This window comes from Cololabis saira, chromosome 20, assembly GCF_033807715.1.
Source record: "Cololabis saira isolate AMF1-May2022 chromosome 20, fColSai1.1, whole genome shotgun sequence".
Classification (NCBI taxonomy): domain Eukaryota; kingdom Metazoa; phylum Chordata; class Actinopteri; order Beloniformes; family Belonidae; genus Cololabis; species Cololabis saira.
Genome location: NC_084606.1, coordinates 27,371,883 through 27,395,770, shown reverse-complemented (window position 1 = coordinate 27,395,770; position 23,888 = coordinate 27,371,883). Strand labels below are relative to the sequence as shown.

The following is a 23,888-nucleotide window of genomic DNA, read 5'->3' as shown; positions in this document are numbered from 1 at the left end:
GCTAAATAATTCAGTTTGAAAATAGAAAGCGACTGCTATTGGACAGGAACGTTTAGACACGCTGGAGCTGCCGAAGGCGGATTCCAAAACAGTACAAAGAGTTGCTGCATAAATCCCACAGAACCGCAAGACATGCTCCGCGTGTACAGAACTGTGACATCCTCATCAGCTAAAGACATTTCATGCAATTCCAGGCTTTTGCTTACCTTTTTCAGGTTTGGTATACTTTTTCACCATAATTATCCCTCCAGGGTTCAGCAGATAACTCAAACTGAGACGACCCCTCTCTGAGGAGGTCTCAGTCCAACTAGTCCACACTTCAGTATCATTTCTGTTTTCACACTGGACTAAATGAAAGGTATTAAGTGTGAAATTACTCCAAAACAAGATTTGTGGCTGTTTGCTTCAACTTTTGCATCAAATTAACTGTTTTTGGTGCATTAACACTCCACAAAAGTGACCTCCATACTTCACTATGACAATTTTCCAAAATGTTAACACTCCAAACAAAACAAAATAAATACAATAAAATGTTTCCACCATCGACCTTGCATGGAGCTCAAACACGTACCATCCACCAATGCTTTCTAAAACTCAATTACTGAAACCATAATGAAATGGTGAAGTTAAAATCGAAAACAGATTCGGGCAAAACACTCAACAGTTTGCATTACCAAAATACAATGCTTCACTTTATTACATTTATAACTCAACAAAAGTCCTCTGAGGGCGGTTTACAGAGAAAGTAAACAAGTTCAATAAAAGTCTAATTTAATCCAATTTAATTTATCTCATTCAGATTCACCACATTTTAATTCTGTCAAATTTATAATTGCCATTTCATAAAAATTAACTGAACCAACTAATCATATGGACCCACTCCTATTTACCAAGCATCATAATGTTATCCAGAACCTCTACATTTTTAATGAAATCATAAAGATACCTGCAGGGAACCGCAAATGAATGAAATTTTCAAAATACACTTCATAATGCCTTTTTGTCCAACCCCAAAGAAATCTCCCTTCATGAACCAACGATTTAATTAATGAGAAACCCAACTGGCGGAAAAAGGGAAGAGAAGTCAAACAGTCTTTCAAAACCACCACCAATTACCTCTGTATTAAAGACTCTTCTAAAACCATTAAGCCTATGCACATCTTAATACGAGGCCAGTTAATGTGTAAAAAGAGTCCATCTAAATAAAATTAAACAATCAAGCCTCAAGTCTGAATAAAAAAAAAAAAAACGAAAAAAAAAAAAACTTCCACCTGTGATAATCAGCATCTTTTGTGGGATTAATCCAAGTTTTATCACTGTGAAACTGCCAAAATCAGAATTAGAAAACTGCCTGTTATTCTCATGACATGCATTGGTAGTTCAGTGGTAGAATTCTCGCCTGCCACGCAGGAGGTTAAAACTGCTGACTTCTCAGTCTGTCAATGAACCATTGTCAGATGGACACATCTGTCACAGATTTCCTGGGTTCAGGAGGAGGCCCAAATTGACCTTTGCCCTGAAACCGATCACATGCATAGATTCCTGAGAGATACTCAGGGGTTTTTGGACTGTCCTGGGACAACTGTTCTATTGTATTTGTAAAGTTAGCCTGCACACATCTGTTCAGAGTTCCTGTTTCAGCCCCAGAGGGCATATAACCTCAGCGACCTATGGTTTATAAAAACTTTAAGCTTCTGTTTACCTCTTTAACTGAAAATGTCACATGTGTGACATTTTGACCCCGATGTCTGTTCCTCTGTATGTTTCCCGTTTTCTTCCAGATGTCCATTTCATGTCTATTTACTGTTGTCTTCCAAATATGGTCAAAGTTTCCTGTCAGTTTACCAAATAAATAGCTTCCTGCAAAGGAGGGTCTTTGGGAAGCATTTGCTGTAAGGGGGCTGCCTCTGTCAGTTTTGCTTTCCCCTCCTGCAGGAGCACCTGAAAAATCATTCCTAGTCTCCGGTGTCTTTTTCTAAGTTAATTAATGTATGTTGATGACTTTTTAACCTAACATTTGGTGCAGAGAAACCCGGGATCTCAAGTTCTGGCGATGGAACGGCGTACGGTCAAAGGAGGCCATCTAAAAATCTGTCGACAGCGTTCTGACTTCAGGAACGGGGCCCAGATTGATCTGCGCTGTTCCAGAGTCCAGACGACGAGATTTCCCAGCCAGGGGAAGGCACTAGGAGACTAGGTGAGAGACCTCTTTTGAGTGAAATTTCTGTGTATACTAACAAGAAGGTTAGTGAAAGAGGTGATTGGCAGCAGGTCGGGGACACGATTTTTATAAGAAGGCATAGGGGCCTCTAAAAATACTATGCCTGGGGCAGTGCGTAAGGCCAACACGGGGGTTTCGGACCCGACAGAATAACAAGAGGAGGTTTCTTTGGAATGATTTTTTAATGGTTGTGTTTTATGTTTGTTTATGTTTGTCTAATGTTTGTCTGATGTTTATGTCTGTTCAATGTTTGGGGTTTTCAAAATTGAGAGGAAAAATTTTAATTGTTCACTAAAATATCAGGCTAAAACCAAACTGTTAAAAAAGGAAACTTGTGTCCTGAGAGAAACTTAGGAAAGAAAATAACTGACGAAAAATAGCAGAGGCGTGGTTAAGCTGAAATTTATGCTTAAATAATCTCAAAAGATGCTTAATTGATGGGGAGACGTCCTCAAACTTAAGAAAATGGAAACAAATCTTGCAAAATAATAATATAGGGAACTTAAAAAGAAGAAAATCAACTAATTTAAGACTAAAAGAAAAAACAAGAAGTAAAAATGGGTAAAAGAGGTGGTATTGATGAGAGACTGGGAGGGGAGAAGTGGGGGCTGCAGCAGGATGTGATTCTCTGTGTGTGTGACAAGCTCTCTCTCTCTCTCTCTCCCTCTGTGTGTGTGTGTGTGTGTATGTGAGAGACACTCTCTGTGTGTGTGTAAAAGTGCTGCTGCAGTGTGGCTGCACGTTTACGAAGAGCTGCATGAGATGACAGGCTTAGTGAAGCTTAAGAGGGAGGTGTCTTCTCATTTGGAGACTACATGTCCGTGAGTTGAGGGTTGAATTTCCTCTCTGTTGAAGTTTTTGTTAAAATGATACAAATAGCAGCCGAAAGCTCTGTGTCTGTGTGTGACTCTCTGTGTGTGTGTGTAAGGCTACAGCGCTATGTGTGTGTGTGTGAAAGCGTGCTCTAGCAGTAGGTGCAGCGCTTTACGAGCGGCTGCAGTCTGTGTCTGAAGGAGAGAACTTTTTTGTTTGCTGGAAAAGGGGGGTTTTCAGTGGTGAAGTGAAGTGAGCTCTCCTTATGGAGGAGACGTAAAAATGGAGAAATATAGTTTGTTCTATCATTCTAAGCCCTGAATGAAGGCATAGAATCATAGAAGTTTTAAATTGGGTTAATTCACCATTTAATTTGCAGATTACTTTTGTAACACTGTATTTGACTTGGATTGTATGGAAATGGGATTCCTGCAATTTGCGAGCATGAGATAAAATGATTGGGTTGTTTGTGACATGAATGTAAAACAAATCAATCATTTGTCCTTACTCTGTCTGTTGTGAAATCACTACTGATGATTGACAGCTTCAGAGGATGGGTTTCGTACAATGAAATTAGCGCCACTGTATTTTTAGAATACAGTGGAAGGGGGTGTGTTCATTAGCCTACTGTCATTTGTATGTCAGTGATATTTTACACAGGAAGGGTTGTATGCAGGAGAAACAAACCCGTTGTACAATCTTTTTAGAAAAGAAAAACTCTGAGTGCATATTAGCTATTCACACTGAAAATGTGTACATTTGTGATCAGTGTTGCTACCATTTAGGTTGTGAGTGAATTTAAAATGCACCAATTGAGTTTGGTTAGTTTAGTTTGAGGAGAAGTAATTTACACGTTTGCACTGAAACACGAACCCACATATAGATGATCTGAAGTTGTGTTTAATGTTAGTGGGTTTTTGTCTATGTGTAGTTTACACATGGGAATTTATCCCACAATTTTCTTAAGACTTCTATGAGTTTTCATAGAAGAGCGTGCATTTGCGTTGCAGCATGCAAACAGAAGATTAGGAATCTCCTGAAGACTTTTATAAGTACTCATGATTTATCTGGAGATAATTTTCTGACAATTTTTCTGACAATTTTATGACAATTTTCTGGCATTTCTTTTGATTTGGGGAAAATAGAGCTCAACAACAGTTGAGAAGGCATTATTTGATAGGATGATTCCTTTCAGTCCGACGTTTTGTGACTAGGACTATTTGTTTATATATATATATATATATATATATATAAGTTCACTGAAGACTACTGTTTACGTTGCAGAAGAGTTGCTGCACTGACAGTTTTTGTGTGGTGTTACTTTAATAAGATCATAACCTACCTGGGTGGAAATAAGAACGTTTTTCAATGAGAAATTCTGTAGTCTAATCTACGGTGGGAGACAGAATTTTAAAGGTTTTGCCCCATCTAATCTGGTGATGGGAGGGGGGATCTCTGAGGGACATAGATATCCAACCCTAGAGAATCATTGAGTCAGACCTGCAGACTTGCCAGGGTGCGAACGTCAAGAAGTGGGAGGGCCACTTATCTGGGGAGCCTGACTCTGGCAGCCTGACTCTTCCAGGGAGAAGTCAACAAGGAGGGGGTCTGATGACACGAAACCCCCACCCCTGTTGGCATGCAAAATAATGCTGTGAAGCAAACTGGTGCTTCCAAGGAAGTTGTTCCCCCTGGTGGCTAAGTTGAGCCATAGGAAGTTTTTATGGCTCAACAGGAGGGAGTAGGGGTATATGATACATCATGAGGATTAAATACTAAATACCCTTTAAAAATTTTTTAGTAGGAGCTTTCCGACATGTTGCAGATACAACATGAAAGGACCTATCCATTTGAAGTTGTTCATATGGATTTCATTCTTGGAGTGAACTAATAGCCTGTTAAGTTAAGGCTCAGGAAAGCCATGGCCTGAATGCCGGCCATTAGTCGAACTGTACATGAGAATCGTCTTCTTGTACGCTTCTGTTTTCTTCCTCTTCCCTCTCCTAAAGCAGGAACTGCTGAAACTGGGTAACCGGATCCTGAGTCGAGTGGTGAAACGTCATCACTCCGTCAGGACGGGTCCTTTTTGCTGTCCAGATCAGGACACCGGCAGCAGTAAAGGCTGCTGGATGATCTACTGCGTTCACCAGTTGCAGTGAAAGCTAGCGGACAAACGTGCCAGGCTCGAGTAGTGCAGGAAGTCGGGCGGGTACTCGAACCTTTGCCCGCCGAAGAATTCATCTGATGCCTATCTCGCCAGCCCAGCCTGAAGAATATGACTAGCCAAACTGTCTTGCGACAACAAACTAGGAGAGGAGTCCGAGGAATGGAAGAGACTTTTTCATTACTGAGTCATGCTGACATAATGACTGAGATTACGATTCCGATTCCGACTATTACTGTCTTTGTACTGTCCTGTGTTTTCATTACCTGTATGATTACGATGACACTGGAGTGTTTTATTTTGTTTACTGTTGAAGTTTCAAAATGATAAAAAAAGGAGGGAAATGTGGGATTAATCCAAGTTTTATCACTGTGAAACTGCCAAAATCAGAATTAGAAAACTGCCTGTTATTCTCATGACATGCATTGGTAGTTCAGTGGTAGAATTCTCGCCTGCCACGCAGGAGGTTAAAACTGCTGACTTCTCAGTCTGTCAATGAACCATTGTCAGATGGACACATCTGTCACAGATTTCCTGGGTTCAGGAGGAGGCCCAAATTGACCTTTGCCCTGAAACCGATCACATGCATAGATTCCTGAGAGATACTCAGGGGTTTTTGGACTGTCCTGGGACAACTGTTCTATTGTATTTGTAAAGTTAGCCTGCACACATCTGTTCAGAGTTCCTGTTTCAGCCCCAGAGGGCATATAACCTCAGCGACCTATGGTTTATAAAAACTTTAAGCTTCTGTTTACCTCTTTAACTGAAAATGTCACATGTGTGACATTTTGACCCCAATGTCTGTTCCTCTGTATGTTTCCCGTTTTCTTCCAGATGTCCATTTCATGTCTATTTACTGTTGTCTTCCAAATATGGTCAAAGTTTCCTGTCAGTTTACCAAATAAATAGCTTCCTGCAAAGGAGGGTCTTTGGGAAGCATTAGCTGTCAGGGGGCTGCCCCTGTCAGTGTTGCTTTCCCCTCCTGCAGGAGCGCCTGAAAAATCATTCCTAGTCTCCGGTGTCTTTTTCTAAGTTAATTAATGTATGTTGATGACTTTTTAACCTAACATCTTTCTCCTCGTCACAAATGGCCTTCCCTCCCTCTGCTGCTCCCACATATATACCCCCCCAGTATCTGGCTGCGTGTTTGTGTACACGTCTGTCCTCAGTCCTCATTCTTATTCATCTGCTTACTTCTCACTCACTCTGTTCGCTCCGCCGCACAATTATAATCACCTTAAAATTATTTCATGATGTGCTCACAAATCCAAACAAAACTCCTGCGAGTGCGCACACACACACACACACACACACACACACACACACACACACACACACACACACACACACACACACACACACACACACACACACACACACACACACACACACACACACACACACACACACACACACACACACACACACACACACACACACACACACACACACACACACACACACACACACACACACACACACACACACACACAAAGCAGGACTGCTGTGGTTACAGGCCAATTCTGGTATCCACTATCAAACACCGGGATTTCCATCGTCCCTGAGAACGCAGGCACGTTGACTCGTCGAGGGATCGTCGTGTGGACAAGCTGAATGTGAACACCGGCCACGGGGACTGCTGCATATTCACTTCCTCGTTTCCCTCGTTGTGGCATTGACGGATGGGTAGAGGGGTTGAGAGGACCTGGACAAGAGAGTCAGCAGGCTGCATCCGAAGTAAATCTGATATGGTTCAAGACCACAAGAGCACCGAGCATGAGGGAAAATGTTGGGATGATAGGAGGAGGAGGAGGACAAGAAAACCGGAAGATATTGTTGCGGAGGACGGTTAAGAAGCAAGGAGATGGAAAAGAGACGAATAAGAGACGGTTTTTAGAAAATCAACTTAAAAACCAATAACCCTCATCTGACCTTTCCCTGAATGTCTTTATGCTCTTAATTCACCCGAGAGCATGAACGAGTTTGAAAGGCTGGAGGACACTCAAGCAGGGGGATAATCACTCATGTAAACAACAACTCGCCCAAGCCACACTTCAGGAGATGGAATAAAAGATGAGAGCAGACAACCAGAGACGACATTACGTGCCACACTCAAATGAGACGAAGGAACAGAAAGGTGGGTAAAAACGCAAAGAAAGACACTGAAAATGAGCGGGAGAGGAAATGAATAAATGGACAGCAAAACGGGGCATTAAAATGCACGAGGATGAGTATTAACGCAGTAATTCTCTAATGGCTCAAACATATATGACCAATGCAGACCTCAGGCTTGAGTTCAGCAGCCTCCTCGTGCTTCACTCTTACAGATATTTGCTCAAGTCTTCTTCAGTTCACCACATGTCCTTTCTCCCTCTCCACTTCCACAACTTGTTTGCCAGACCTTCCTGTCAATTAACCCAGACATCACTTCTTTCCATCTCTCACTCCATCTGCGTCACCTTTATTCCCCCAGTCTGAAGAAGATGGAGAGTGGTCATTTAAGAATAATTAGCAAGTTTAAACTGAGAAATAGGCAGGTGCAGAAACTGATTTATTAATGCATGCATGCACATGCGCGAACATGCGCGCGCACACACATGCACGCACGCAGGCACGCAGGCACGCACGCAGGCACAGTGAAAATGCCAAGAAGAGGTTTGGATCATTTTCTCTCAAACACACAACCAAGAGCAATAAAGCCCAAAGTTATGCTAACGTAGTTTCTCAGACACAGATGCAAAATTGTCAAAGCAGAAGAAATAAAACCAAGAAAGGGCTCTTATTTCCTCTTCCCAGAAAGACAAGCGTTACACAGCACTCCTAGAAATGATACACTCTGCAGCACTCTTTTTTCGCCCATCTGTGCTTTACTGATATTTAAATGTAATGTAGGCATTTCTCAGAAGCCCAGCCCGTCTTCTCCCTCACGCACCGTCCACCAGGAATATTGCATCCCTGTCCATTTATACAGTCGGGTTTTTGTCTTTAAAGTAAACAAGTCAGTGTTAAACAAGAAATTTATCAAGCAATATAACCTTATATTGTTCACATAGACTGCAATCAGGTCAAGGTGTTTGACAAAACTGCGGCAAAACAGATATAAAGCTGCATCGTTTATGTCGACTTGCATACTGTAGATTGCGTTGATCCGTCGCATGCCGCATGTGCACAATACACATGTCTTAAAAGGAACCCTGGTTATTAAGACTTATAAGTCCCTAATTAGCCACAATTGTTCTCTTATACTAAAATATGTTGTTAGAAACACAAAATAATCTAATTGCTTTAAAAATCTACAATGTTTATCACATATTTTGACCTGCGGGAGGCGCCATGTTTTACTTGCGCAATGGATTCTGGGGGCGATGACGTAGAGCGGTGGCTCTGGGAAGATAAGCCGCGTTAGTTTAACTGGGACAGGTATCTAAAACATAGATGAGCAGCACTCTCCCGGCCGTGGAGGCTGACGAGGGAGCCCATAAGACGTCTCGGTTCAGGCAAACTGGATCAAAGTTCTGTGACGCACGGGAGATCTGCAAAAATGATCAATGTCGTGCGCATCTTACCAGTGCATTAGGCTACGGCGTCAACGCCGTAGCCTACGCCGTTGATGCCGTAGCCTACGGCGTAGGCTCCTGCGTAGACGGCGTAGCCGTGGCTCTATGAGCCTGCAGCGCTCCGCCACCCGCTCTCGCCGCCGCCGGGATGGAGACGCCGGTGGGCATGATGCACGTTTGGGTGGGCATAGCCCACCCCTCTCCCCCCCTAAAACCGGCTTCGGTGCTGGGTGATGACAGACCAGAGGCTGAGGGGACTGGCCCGGGACTTTGACGAAACGGGAGGCGCAGACTTCGCGTCAAATAGGCAAGAACATCTTTATTTAATTTAATGACGCCAGATCTGGCTGGGGTTTTTATTGTAGCATCGGCTATATCTGCTAGTTGAAACGTGTGGTCTGTTAGTCTATCTGAGTTTTATGGTGTTTTTATAGTTCATGCTGTATGGTGCGGCACTTTTTTTTTTTTTTTTTTTTTTTTTGTAGGTGCGCCGTCACCTTAATGTTTAGCTGTGTTTTGATCTGTGTTTCTGGTGCGCCGTCACCTGTTTAGCTGTGTTTTCATCTTTTTTGTTTCTGGGTGTCAAAACAGTGCAGGGGGCCAGCAGGAGCCACCGTCTGACGTCACTACCCAGAATGTAAACAACAATGGCGACCTACGAGTTAAATTATATTTTCAAATTTTATAAAAAACGAAGACATCAACAAGGTTTTTTATATCACATTGTTATAATTGATACCAACATTTATCTTTTAAGACCTACATGTCTTAATAGCCAGGGTTCCTTTTAAAAGATGAGACTTGGTTTTAATCCATAATTTACTTGTTCTCAAACTTTAATGTACAAACGAAAATCATCCAGTGAAACCTTGCCTGTAGCTACTCTCGTTCATCTCTGGTCTCCCAACATGTACCATAGTCGTGTAACTAGGTATCTCTGCTGGTCACATTATGTATCTCAGTTGATTCGTTGCCTATCAACACACACAACACCCTGACAATGGCGAGTACAAGTAGCATACATTAATCCAATTAAACTTCTACCTCTTAAAACTGAATTCGAGCATCAGGTTTGGGGGTTTTTCAGGGAGGAACCCATCAAAATGTTGTTCTGTACACTCAGTAAAATCTAGATAACTTATCACAGCAGCACAACCGCCGTGCGCCATTGTCAGAAACAGAAAACATCCCGTGGTTCTCAAACTTCAAAGTGACGACCCTACAACAATATAAGCATCTACTTAATTAAACACATTAGCTGCATTAAATGTAGTTTGTTATTTTATAGTTTTCACGCGTAAGTCGTGGTTTGATCATTTTCTGGTGTAAAGAATAAAACGACGATGCTAACAGTTTACCTGCTTCAAAGTGTTCCCGCCTACCTGTATTTGGGTCTTTTTTTGAGCACTTAAAACTAAACAATATTGATTTCTATTAATGTCATGTTTAATGTCAATATAACAGTTGGCCAATATACATCCCTCTTTGTGGTATCAGCTGGAAAAAGATCATTTAAGATTAAAAAAGTAACATATTAAATGTGAATTGTGCAGCGATTAAAGCTTGTGAGACTCTCAACTTTGGGAAGAAGATATGTTAGAATTAAGGACTTTTACACAAAGTGACGTCTTAAACTGTGTCTGCACTTTTCAAGGGTTATTTAAGATGGCTCTGGATCAGTCCCTGACACCCTCAAACTGGCAACCACACCCATCCTCAAAAAACCTGGACTAAACCCTGACACCATGAACAACTTCCGGCCCATTTCCAACCTCCCTTTCCTGTCTAAAATTCTGGAACGTGCCGTCGCCACTCAGCTCAACACCCACCTCACCTCCAATGATCTGTTTGAACCATTTCAATCTGGTTTCAGCTCACAGCACAGAAACAGCCCTCCTCAAAGTCACCAACAACCTCCTTCTCTGCTCAGACTCCGGCCACCTCAGCATTCTCCTTGACCTCACAGCAGCCTTCGACACCATCAGCCACACCATCCTCCTTTCCTGCCTGGAATAATCTCTCAACATCACCGGCTCCGCCCTCTCCTGGTTAAAATCATATCTCACGAACAGACACCAGTTCATCAGCATCAACAACTGCCCCTCCTCCACTGCCCCTCTGTCACAAGGCGTCCCCCAGGGTTCGATGCTTGGTCCACTTCTCTTCATCCTCTACATGCTCCCCCTCAGCAACATCATCCGCCGCCATCACCTCCATTTTCACTGCTACGCTGACGACGTCCAACTGTACATCTCCACCAAATCCCTCACCTCCGTAACCCACTCTACCCTGACCAACTGCCTGCCTTCAGCACTCTTGTAACAATAAGAACAAATGCATGCAACAGACACCACCAGGACTTCAGGCTGGCTGTCACAAGCATCACACCCAACATCGCATCCCTGGTCAGAGGTTTGCAAGCCCAAGGTGGCTATTAGTTCACAAATGAACAGAATGACAGAGTCATTCATAAGACATTGTTAGAAATAATTTATGAATTTCTTTGAATAATCTTTGTGTTTTTTGTACACTGGAACACTGGAAATGATTTAATTACTTATTACTTATTATGATATTATTCAACATTTAATCATACTACTACTCTGACAGGTTGTCAAAGGAAAAATGTTCAAAATAAATGTTTGCTCTCATATTAAGAGACATGTTTCAGAAATATTTTTATGTCCTTGCAATTATTTTTTGTGCGTATTTTGAAGGTGAGAAAGACAAAGTCATATGTATACAGGGTAAACCAAAGAGAAATGTATCAAAAAAACAATGTTCATTTTTTCAATGAAAGATTTGTAACGAATAACTTTACTCTTTTGGTGCTAGTACGTACGGGTCGGGGGGCCTGGCTGGTCCTAGACACAAGTAGGGGGGCACCAAGGAAAAAAGGTTGGGAACCACTGCTCTATGGCTCATCTTCCAAGGTCCTCAATAAACTCCAATATATTCAAAACTCTGCCGCCCGCCTGCTCACCCACACCCGCTCCCGCGACCACATCACCCCAGTCCTACAGACGCTCCACTGGCTCCCCATCCCTCAACGGATCCATTTTAAAATCTTTCTCCTAACCCACAAAGCCCTCTACAATCAGGCATGCTACCTTACCGACCTGCTCCACCGCTACACTCCCTCCCACAGCCTCCGCTCCTCTGACGCCAATCTCCTGTCCCCTCCAGTCAGAACCAAGCACCGGACCTGGGGCGACAGAGCCTTCTCCATCGCTGCTCCCACCCTCTGGAACTCCGTCCCCAAACACATCCGTGACTGTACAGACCTCCCAACATTCAAACCCCATCTCAAAACTCACCTTTACAGAACTGCTTTTAATGTATGATTAATGTGCCGTGTCATGTAGTGTCCTCATGTACTGTCCTGTGTCATGTAATTGTCCTATGAGTACTGCTTTTATGATTTTTATACTATTGTAAAGTGTCTTTAGTGTCTTGAGTGTACTGTTTTTAGGATTTTTTCTAATGTAAAGCGTCTTTGAGTACCTCAAAAAGTGCTACACAAATAAAATGTATTATTATTAAGATTGATGGAGATTGTTCTGAGTGAACCGAACGATGCCCTACAACACTTTTGCTTGGGTTTATCGATCAAATTTATGTAATTTTTTTCAAAGTAAAAAAATTGTGAGAATAGTAAAATGTATCATTTGTTGGCATTTAACAGAAAGACGTATTAAAAAAGTGGAAAAAAATAAATATAAGATGAATCGAAAAAAATAAGACTGATTTATCCACGAGAAGATAATGGTTAGTGACAGCCCTACACAGATATCACCTTCCACTGCTTCTTTGGGATATAAATACAACACATTCTCCACATGTCGCACCATATAAACCCGAAATTGCCTGCAAACACTTCAAACACTCAAACACAGCTCAGCATGACACAAGGGAAATAATAACATCACTTCAGGATCTAAAGAACTCCTGACCACCCGTCTGCGTCCCATGGTGAATGCGCACACACACACACACACACACACACACACACACACACACTTGGGGACACAGACACACTTGGAGGGAAAGGCACAATCCACAAAAAGAAGGATCATTTACAAATAAATTATGGAGAAATTGAACATTGAGAGAAGAAGTTCAAAGGCAAAGCTGGAGCTGAATGCAGAGCCACTTTCTCTCTATCTCTCAGTCTCACACACACACACACACACACACACACACACACACACAGGGTGTGCCTCCCAGACAAGATCTACATTACATTTATCTCACATTTAGTCTTAGATGGACACGTGCTCACGTCAGACGTGACTGTCTCTGTCGTGCAGCACTCTGCTGAAAGCATAGATGAATAAGTATTCAGACCATGTTCCCGTTTTTTTTTCCCTCCTCCCTCTCAGGTTCAATCTTTTGGGCATTTTGGATTATGCAGGCTCATCTCTGCATGCGTCTAGATGGCGCCTCCGTGTTTGTGTGCACCTTGTGTGTATTCCACCTCCTCAGTGACACCTGTGTAAGCTCCAATTACCACCGCAGAGAGACGGGGAGGAGTGATGGAGGGGAGGGGGAATAACAAGTTTGAGACTGCTTTCTCAGTCACAAAAAAGATACTGGCTTGTCACGCTACAAGCCCAGCAAGAGATGCGACAAGTATCAAAGCAATAAGGAGGGAAGGCGGAGAAACAGCCACTACTAAAAATAGTATTTGAAAATGGTGGGGAGGGCTCACGGGGGCCAGATAGAGATGTAAATGTCATCCCTCTTCATAGGGAGAGACTGCTCTGAATTGGAGTCCAGCTCTGAGATTTATCAGAGCAGGTTCATAGCACAAAGGCAGCTTGCAACACAGAAAAGCCATCAGCAGATTCTAAAGTTCAGGTCTTCAGAGCTCCACTACACCGACACAAACCCCAGCTTGTCTGATTGGATTGCTCAGGGCCGTGCTGTGCTGCCAGGGCTCAGCCCCGTGAGCCAATGTACCTTCAACCCCTGTAGACCTAACAGACCGTGAATCACCCTTCATCACTTAGGGTCTCAGTCACACCACAGAAACGTCTGCCGTGTCGCAGTAGCACTACACACACAACCGGCACGCGGCTGTGCTCATTAACATTTGTGTCAGTAAGATATCATTTCCTGTTTTGTTTTTTCCTCCGGCTGACTGAGAAGTGTTTCTATTAATTTAGGATGAGTGTTAAAGGGTTAACAGAGTGGAAAAAACAGCAGAGGAACAAAGTAACCCAAGTTTACTGAATATCCTGAATCAAAGCTCTTGTCGCTAGAAGTCACTAGTGGTATTTAAAGCAACGTGTTGCAACCTATTAAACTAACTATTAATCCAATATTTCAACATGCACTGTTCAAGCCAAATGATGGTCACTCCTACAGAGAGACCTCTAATGTGGCTCAAAACAAGAGTCAAGAAAGAATCGTCAAGCAAAGTAAAGCAATGCTAGGAATTATTAGGAGCCCCATATTATTCCCTGATATTGAAAGGTCCAAAGTCGTCTTGGACCTGTAGTATATCCACAGTTCAGGCCGTTTAGCTGTCATTTTAGGAGGCAAGACGTGGATTAGGAAGACATGGAGCTCACCACAGCACACGGAAGATAGTGGATTCAGGCTGCATGATCTAAAAGACTCAGATTTTAAGTCGTATTCAAAATAAAACGACTGTTGTGGCCTTTGGTCAATAAAAAAAATCTAGCAAGACAACCACTGGATGTTTATAGGGATAGTCTGGCTTTGTATGAAAGCAGAATAAAATAAAAAAGGGAAAATATCAGGCCAACGGCTACTGGGCGGAAAAAAAACAACTAAAAAACACAAACAGGAGCAATGAAAGTGAGGGAGACAAGGAGAATCCTGGAATAACATACGACTTACAGTTTTAAAATGTAATTACCTTACAAGTCCATCACTAAAGACTTGTTTCAAAGACCAAAAGGCAAGAATCGATGCTCTCCAACACCTTGAACTGAACTGCAAGTTCTTCCGAATGAAACAAACAGCGTCCAGACTGACAGAAAAGTTCAAATAAAGCCACAATACAGTTTTCACCTTCACCATTTGCGCTCAAACGTAATATCTCACCTGCAGTAAAAGAGCACTTTTGGTCCATAAAATGGAGACCGATATGCACAGTGTCTGCTGCAGGAAGCAGGAATCCTTTCTGACCGTTTGATGGCTGAAATGAAAACCGTCTGTGACAGCAAAGACTTTCAACATGAGCCATTTCTTAAACGATGCTGCACCTATTCCAATACTGTAATTACTGCCCTCCCACCACAATTCAAATAACCTCCAGTTTCCAAAACTGTCCAATTTCCTCTGCGATAAGCCATTCTCTCTGCACAATGAGGGACATGAAAAACAGGTGCATTGCTGGATTGAAGGGAATCTGTAGTAGATGAAAAATGACTGTCAGTCAATTTATTGTCTCAGTGGAGGAGTGGAGGTGGATGCTGGTACTCATAAAGAAACGTGCGTGCAATGTCAAGTTGCTCCAAATGAAATGTTATTCTCTGGAACAATGCAGACTTCAGGTTTCAACCAAAAGAAGATACTTTTGCATTTCTCACATTTCTGATCCTCAGTGTAATTTGCATAGACGGTGAAACTGTCTGTACAAATTATAAGTCTGGGAAGGAACAACCCCTTTTAAATTATACAGAAAGCAAAGTTCAAGCCTATTATGCAATTACACCTGGTGGGCAGTTTTGTTTTTTTAAGCCTGTTACAATATGATATTTGAATATTCCTTCTTATGCACAAAGTCTAAGCCTTAAAAATGTCTAGTTTTTGCATCTTATATACACAAGCGCACAATACAACTTAAAAACCTGACTGTGTAGATAGTTCTATTTTGATGCACAGCTGCTTTTAAAAGAAATTTGACATACTCATCACATTTATAAAGACATACATATTGTGCAGACAGACCTTTGATTTCATATCAAATTCATAAAGAAAGTTAAGTCAGGCAACGCTCACTCATGAGGTTGTACCAACGCTGCCAGAGTTCAGCTGTGAAAAGTACAACAAAACCAACGGGAGGAAACCTACAGATGAAGAAAGACGGCCAATCTTAGCTTCACTACTCCACAGAACACAGCGTGCATGAATTAAGCATCCCTTAGTGCTCATTTGTCTTCACAGTTTCTTTTTTTAACTGAGCTCTGAGGACACAGTCAAATGCAGCCTCGCTCATGAAAAGTGACACTAGAGGAAACAAAATTAACCCCTTGAGACTTATGATGTGCATATATGTGGACATCACACGCTGGGTCTGCACCATAATATTTATTTACGCTTAAGGGGAGCTGAAATGATGAGAAATACAAATTTCAAAACTCATTACAGACGTGCACCAATAAACCCCTATCACATATACTGTTGAATGGATTCACTCTAAAATCCATACTTCAATTGACAAAATAAATGCATCCAAACAACATTTCACAAGTTTTTTTTTTTATTATGTTTTTAGGCTGTTCCTCCCTGGATGAAAGATTTCCAGATGTTGTAAGCGGTGTCGTGCAACTCTGAAGAGAATTTCTTGAAGTATTAATTCATAGGAATAAAAGAGGAAGAAGATGAGCTGAAGAAGTAATCAAGTCTACGAGGACCGACAACGGCTCAAGCTGTCAGTCATGTTCAGTTGCTATAGAAACAGCTCATTTTGTTTAAATGTACCGATCTCCACCAAGAACGGTCTATATTAATTATCCCACTCTTACAGTTTGGTTTACGCATCGAGCAGAAAGTGAACAGCGCTGAATGAAGACGTATGGCTCCGGTGGGACTCGAGGACATATATAGCACATCTGTGTTGTTGCAGCTGACCACATGTCACAGGTCATCAGTGGAGCAGAATGCCATTTATAACTTTCATTATCTCACACCTCTCCTATGTCATCTCATCCTCTCCAAGCTCATCTCTCCCCCCGACTCTTTCAGATTCCCCCTCGCTCACATTCCTCCATCCTAATCCATCTTCCTCACCCTCATTTCCAACATCTCTTTTTCCTCTACTTATCTTGCCCATCTCTCCATTTTCTTGGCCATTTCATTTTTTTTCCCTAACATTATCAGTCTTTTCGCAATTGTCTACCTCTGCCACACACCCCCAACTTTCACCCTCAAACTCGGCAAATCTTCCGAATGGAAATCCTCCAGCCGTGAAGTCGCACACCTGTGTGCAGACAGATTGTAGCAAGAGCACACTAATGCAAAATGACAACTGCCACAACCATGCAGCTGCCCAGCGGCCAAAAACCATCAGCTCAAGTAAACATCTGCTACTTACTCTGTGATTTCCTCCGTGACTGTGTGTTCAACCTGGAGTCGGGAGTTGACCTCAATGAAGTAGTGTTTTCCATGTTTGTCCACCAGAAACTCCACGGTGCCCGCATTCTCATATCCCACCTGCGGCACAAATTTAAGAAAAATAAAAGATTAAATACACATATCCAGCAACAGTTTCATAGTTCGCAATTATCAAAGTAGTACTTCTAATATTTTTAGTATAAACAATCACTAAGCAGCATTAACTCATCTTAATGAGGCATGAAACTGGAAGGATGAGAACAAAAAAAAGCTGCTCGCTCTCCCGCAGCAAACACAGTTACATGAAACAGTAAAGGATGAGCCCCGTGTTGTATTTGTGTAGTGAGAAGGGTACTTTTCATCATCTCCGTGTAATGCAAAATGAGATCATTAATCAAGAGCCGGTAACTGGAATCTCACCAACCTAAGACAATATTCTGCTAACTCGACTTCATAAATTCTATTAGCATCAAAAATGAGGACAGGAACAATAAATATACAGGAATCTGTCTCTACGTTCTTGGTGCAGGGACACAGACGTCACTTAAATGATGAATCACTAGTCAGTCTCGGCTCAAGGGAAACTGCACTTGTACATTGGCATATAATCAGCACAGGAGACAAAAAGGACTAAACTATGAATATCTAATGTGTGCGGATCGATGCACAATCTAGGCCCTTAACCGCGGTGTTGCATCCGGCTCGTTAGTCTGTCCTCAACACAAAGTCCTAAAAGGGGCTGGCTCCAAAAGCAATCCGGTCCACAGTTGAATTTCATAGCATAAATTTAACAAATTCACAACCTGGAAGGCAAAAAAGGTTTGATCTCTAAAGATCCAACATACATCTAACGCACCTCATCAGGTTAAATTAGATTAAAATCACTTAAGATGCTAGCACTTTCGGTGAACATGACTTCTGAGCGGTGAATAAAGACATAATGGAGCACATTCAGTCTTATTTTGAGGGTTTTTGAAGAATATATGAAGAGATATGGCTACTTGTGCTGTGAAATGAACCGGAGTACAAGCTGCGACAGGTTTTGAGGTGGCCTGGAAGGGTCAGGGGTGCCAACCGGAGGACGGCTGGGTCTCCAGCCTCTAGCCTCGGGCTCTGCAGCTCTGGTCCTGTAGGGCAGCTGTCTGGCATGTTTTTGAGGCGCCTGGTCTCTGAAAGCACCTGCTTCACATGAATTGGTCAACACACTTGCCGAAATCTTGGTGACAAGCTTGTGGTAATTGATTCATTCCAAATCTGGTGTTTTAGACCTGAGGAGCACATAAAACATGCAGAATGGCGGCTGGAGGACCCTGGAGGACCAGACTTGAGGAGCCCTGTTCTATCCTGTCGCTGCTACCCGTCACACCAGCCAGAGTAAACTGTAACTAGGGTAACGGAAGTGAGGCTGGAGTGCTCCAATCAATCAGTGGCCATGGTTGCCTTTTCCACCCATGTGGATTAATCAGGGTTGGAGAGCGAGCTCCTGCCGACGGTCATCTCTTGGACCAACAGAGTGTTTGTCTCTGCGCTGACACATTAAATCCATGTACATTCATCTGTTCATCTGCAAGTGAGGTTTTCCTCTTTTCTTTAAAAAAAGGAAAAACAGGTATCGCAGAAAATACGATTTTTTTATTTATTTAATCTTTTTCAGCAAATCTTCAAAGATTAACTTGCTTATGTTATCAGAGCTTTGAAGAACATTTTTCCAGACGTATCCAAGTTCATTTACTCGTGTAGCCGAAACTGCCATTTATTTTCAAAGGTTTTCCTCAACTTGTAGCGCACACGCACACACACACACACACACACACACACACACACACACACACACACACACACAACTAATGAAGCACTAATGACGGCCTCCTGAAGGGACAAAAATGTGATGAAATACAATGAAAAGTTTGCACAAGATGGTGAGACAGTAATCTACTAAGTGATAAGAGAAGACAAGTTGAACCTTTGGGGCGAAACCCACCAACTGTAGGGCTCAGTACCAATCTGGTCATTGGTCCGTTTGTTTAGAAGGCTATCAAACCCAAAACTATAGGAAGATTGATGTGAGGAGAGGGAATGATGAATGGCAGCAGATGTGACGTACAGCAACCCTCGCTGTGGACTGTATGGATAAAATATGGAATCAATAAAACCAGCAGAGCAAAACAAAGTCTTTACAACACTTCTGATATATGTGGATCATTACCAGTGATAATGCTCGGGTCAAATATGATTTTAAAGAAACTGAAAGACATCAACGCAGGTCTCTGATGAGAGGCGGTGCACACTCCCACAGTTTCAAACTTCAGCCTACATTTATAAGTAAGAATTGATTTCTAGTATTTAATAAACAGAAGATATAGAATTTAAACATCTTTTGTTACCCTTTTCAAAAACAAGTTTCTTTTCAGTTTTAATCGTTTATCAAATGATTGTTGATCAATTCCAAATACGTTTTAAATGTGCCTCTTACCAGCAACAGCTTCTACTCTTTTCACCATTATTCAGTACGTGAGCCATAATTTTTTTTTTTAAATGTAAAGATGAAACTTGAAAATGTATATAATTGGACGAATCCAAAAAACTACATGCCGTCAGCCATAAAGCTGACATGAAATATTTTCTGTCAGTTTATCAACCATCTGGAGAGAAAAGCTCCTGAGATGCATTTCCAACGTGGGAAACTGCACCACAGCTCCAGATGTTCTGTCACGCAGTGTAATCCAACATTTTTAATGAGTGTGGATGTTCATCAGGATAATGAAGTCTACAGTTTTGTCCATCATTGCTCCGGATCTCTGGCTTTAAGGGGAACTTCCCTCTGAGAAGAAAACTCCAGACTTTGCTGCTGCTGTGTGTTCCTTTGTCACTTAACTCACACTTTTTCACACTGGGAGGTCTGAAAGTCAGCTCCTTAAATGCTTAATAAGGGAGGAGCTACCTGGAAAGTGTTTGGCCCCGTGAAGCTTTGTTGAAGGCCCCTTTTGCAGGGTTAGGGTTGTAAAAATACCCAGAACCCCGTTAGTGGGAACATGACTAGACAAAACCTCGGGGTGGATGGAGAAGCTCAAGAAAGAACAGCATGTCTAATTTTCTGGATGGATGGATGGATGGAGTCTTAGGATTAAACTTTCATCTTTAGTTTCTTACTTCCATTTGTAGTACGAACACGGACATTTTGTAAAACTCAGACTAAGTGAATAATATATATAGACAAGGTAAATGATCTAAATTAATACTCTAGTTATTTTTTTTTTTAAAGAAGCATAAAATTTAACACCCTTGGGACTGCTTCAGTTTCCATCTTCTGAATGCAACTATTAAAATAAGATTTATGTTAAAATGTCAGTTTAATTTTGTTTTAATGGAGCATTTGATCATTTTTAGGAAGCATTGTACAGCTCTCGTGGTCTCCCGTCCCTACCATCTACAAAAATGACCCAGAGAACATCTCAACTCCCATCTCAATATTGAATACCTTTAAGGGGAAATGTAACAAATAACGATGACGTTACCAAGAGACTTAAAGTAATGATGGAGGAGAAAACGAGATGGTACCCACCCAAGTTTAATCCACAGAGTGTCATAAAAGTGACTATCTTTGCATCTATAAGGGGTCCTGGCACTAAGAGCTAATCATTGTGCCTCTGTGATGCTTTAAGACAAAAAGAAGGAAAAGAAAGAGCGACTTAAAACAAGAATCAGGTGATGACAAACCATCTATTTGTAGTCTTAATATACCAGGGGAGATATTGTTCAGACATCTCCAAAATGTGCATTACAATATATGATCACGTGTCCAATTTAACTCAACCAGATTAATCTGAAGGGTAAGAGAAAGGTTCTGGAGGTTTCTCTCGTTTCAGGTTCATTATAATCTCAGCAAATATGCAGCACGTGTATTAATATTGGCTGTAAACTTGAAGCACTGGATAATCGTCAATTTTTCTCCACAGAGAGAAATGAGTTCCCACAGCTTCCACCTTGGAGATTCATTAGAAGGGTGCCGTGCATAATTCAAACCAGAACGCAGACACAGACTTCAGCGAATGAAACTTCACAAAGTTCAACACAAGATGCACAAAAACTTGGAAGGCCACCTAAAAACAAAAGCAACCCACACAAACACCTACACCGCTCTGGAGTGTTGTTCCCACAGCCGACACGACAGTCTTGCAGGGATTGTGCCAATTAAAATGAGCACTCGTGTGAGAGCGAGGGTTACCTGTACTGAGCAATTACCCAGCTGCTGCAGCTGGAATAATTAATGCAGGCCCGTTGACCTCCAGAGAAACGCAGTCCCACACAAGCATATAGCAGTGCAAATCCATGCACCAGTGCTCCTCACCATTTCCTTACAAACACGACTCATATCAATACATCTACCATCAACCCCTGTGCATACTGTAAAGGCAAAAATACCCTAAAACAGGAGTTTACACACTCTCAACAGACCCTCCAACCATCCATGAGAAGCTGACTTTTGCACCCGATGCACCACTGATAATGGTAGACACACAAAATTCAAAAAGGGACACACTTCCACGTATTTCAAACCCACAAATTCACACAGTGCAGCACCGTGTGTCACTCCATATTGAGCTCATTCTCCTTCGACCTCACACACTGAGTCAGGGAGGGAAACAGCCAGTGTAACAGATTGAGTGGTCACTGTTTTATAAGGTCTGGCAGCAGAGTCAATGAGCTGTAATAGCAGAAGAGGTCACTTTTTTTTTCTCCTTTTGGGGTGGGGGGGGGGGGGGATGCTGCATCCATACAGCCACAACATCTTTAAAAAGATTGTCCTCAAATGCTTCACACACCAGCATGTCGGCTGTTGTGTGGTTTCAAATACAGGGAGACAGACTTAAAAGAGAAAGACTTCAAAAAGAACTAGTGGTACAAAAAGCTCCTTAATGGGTGGAGGGAGTAAAGGTGAAAGAGTGATCAAATTAAGATACACGCAAGGAAATGTTGAGTAGGAGTGCAGATAAGGGGAAAGTGAAAGGCTAGCTCTGAGGGTTTCATAGAAAAGGTGAGGTAGAAAATAACAGACTCAACAATTACAGAGCTGACAATCATCCTGGTTTATTTCCGACACCCTCTAAAGCTTGAAACAGTTGGACAAGAAGTCCAAATTCCTGCAGTGGTCCTCAGTTATCCCGAGAGGTATAGTGGGTGAAATTTATCACCAAGGTAGAAAAAGCAGTTAAAAAGGAGGAGGAACCTTGCGCTGTTGAGATCAGGGCAACCCTCATAGACGTAACTGTGTCAAATAAGAGAGCTTTGAAGATATTTAGGCCAAATATATAAATAAAACCTATGTTCACTGTGCTTTGCTCCTTGGTCCCAGCAGCCAATCCTTTGCAGTCCCTTCACTTGTGTTAAATACAGAATGTACTTGTTGATTTATATTCGACACCTTTTATAAGAAGACTATTAATAGGGCAGCCTTCAGTTTGAGGTCACGACAGTAGCCTGCAGCCAAACACTGAAGTCCTCTGCAGGCACCGCTGATAAATGTTTGAGGTTTTGAGAATTTGAGGTTCCTGAGAATTGTGTGATGTTTTCTGTCATAACTGTATATTATTTTCCTCACTTAAAGAAATTGATGTTTGGGATTTAAATAGCTCTGAAGGACTTGCTTGACACCTGTGGGCTTTTGAAACCAGTTACTTTGATTAAGCAATTTCTGCTTGCCGTCTGTGTCGATGCAGGGGAGTGTTGGCAGGTCTGTATAGCCGTGTTGGGTGTGAAGTATAGACATTAGGGCACAGCATGCCACAAACTGCACCGTTTTCCCTAATTAAAGGCTATTTCAGTGGTTGTATGAAATCATCAGGAAGTGCAGTTTCTAGTACTGAAGTGTCTGAAAGTCTAGTGGCAATATTTGAGACACTCTTCGCTCTGTGATCCAACAAAGATCGATCACATCTGATGAAGTCTGTTGTCACGTCTGGTATGCATGAAGACTCTTTGGAGAACCTTATTACAGTAAAGTTTCTGCAAGAACATTTAGACAAAGATGTACATGATCCAAGCTTGATCAAAAAGTATGGACATTGTGATTGAATAAGCCATGGTGAAGAGAAACAAAACCATTCCTTCTAGGTTTTCCTAAACACACAAAGTGGACATCTATCGCATTCATACAAAAAACAGGTAATTTCCTGTCAAAGCTGTTTATTTTCCAGGGAACAATATTGATAAACCACAGCACACAGCCCAGAAACCCCTCCCACCCACAGGCCAGGAAGCAACACATGGTGGGTCAGGACAGGTTCGGGGACGTGGTGATACTGTACGGAGCTCCTCTCTGATCTGTGACATATATCGGGTTGCAGGGGGAGCAGTGAAGATCAATTGTGTAATCAACAACACTGACAAGCCAAATGGCGTTGACTGGTTACACAAGTGTCTCCGAGCACATGTGCCTGATATGGATGAGTTCAGCATTTCAAGAAAAAAACAATTGGGGTTATGAACAAAGCAAACATTTACTATTTGAAAAAACTACATCTAATTCAACACCACATAGACCTTTGACGTTTACTTGAAATGATTGTTTCTGTGCAATATTTCCAATTTGTCATATAACTGAGGATTGTTGTTTGGGTAACAGATTTGGAGGCATTTATTTTTCTTACCCTGAACAGACTCACAAGGTCTCGAAAGGATTCAAAACTGTGGACTTTGAGCCATTGCAATAACTCGATTCTTCTTTTTCAGCCATTCAGTTATGAAATGCTTTTATTTGCAACAAATGCTTTGCTCTACGCTACGTCTAAATATCTCCACTTTTTACTCATGTTCACAGGGTATT

General features: G+C 42.0%; 1 protein-coding gene across 1 annotated transcript in view; it reads right to left on the bottom strand.

Moving 5' to 3' along the window:
• Positions 1-23,888, bottom strand: part of LOC133419939 (pyruvate carboxylase, mitochondrial-like) — a 290,321-nt gene that overhangs the window by 206,330 nt on the left and 60,103 nt on the right. The window contains exon 10 of the mRNA XM_061709419.1: positions 17,046-17,164. Within this exon, the coding sequence (XP_061565403.1) occupies positions 17,046-17,164 (119 nt within the window). The remainder of the gene's footprint in view (positions 1-17,045; positions 17,165-23,888) is intronic.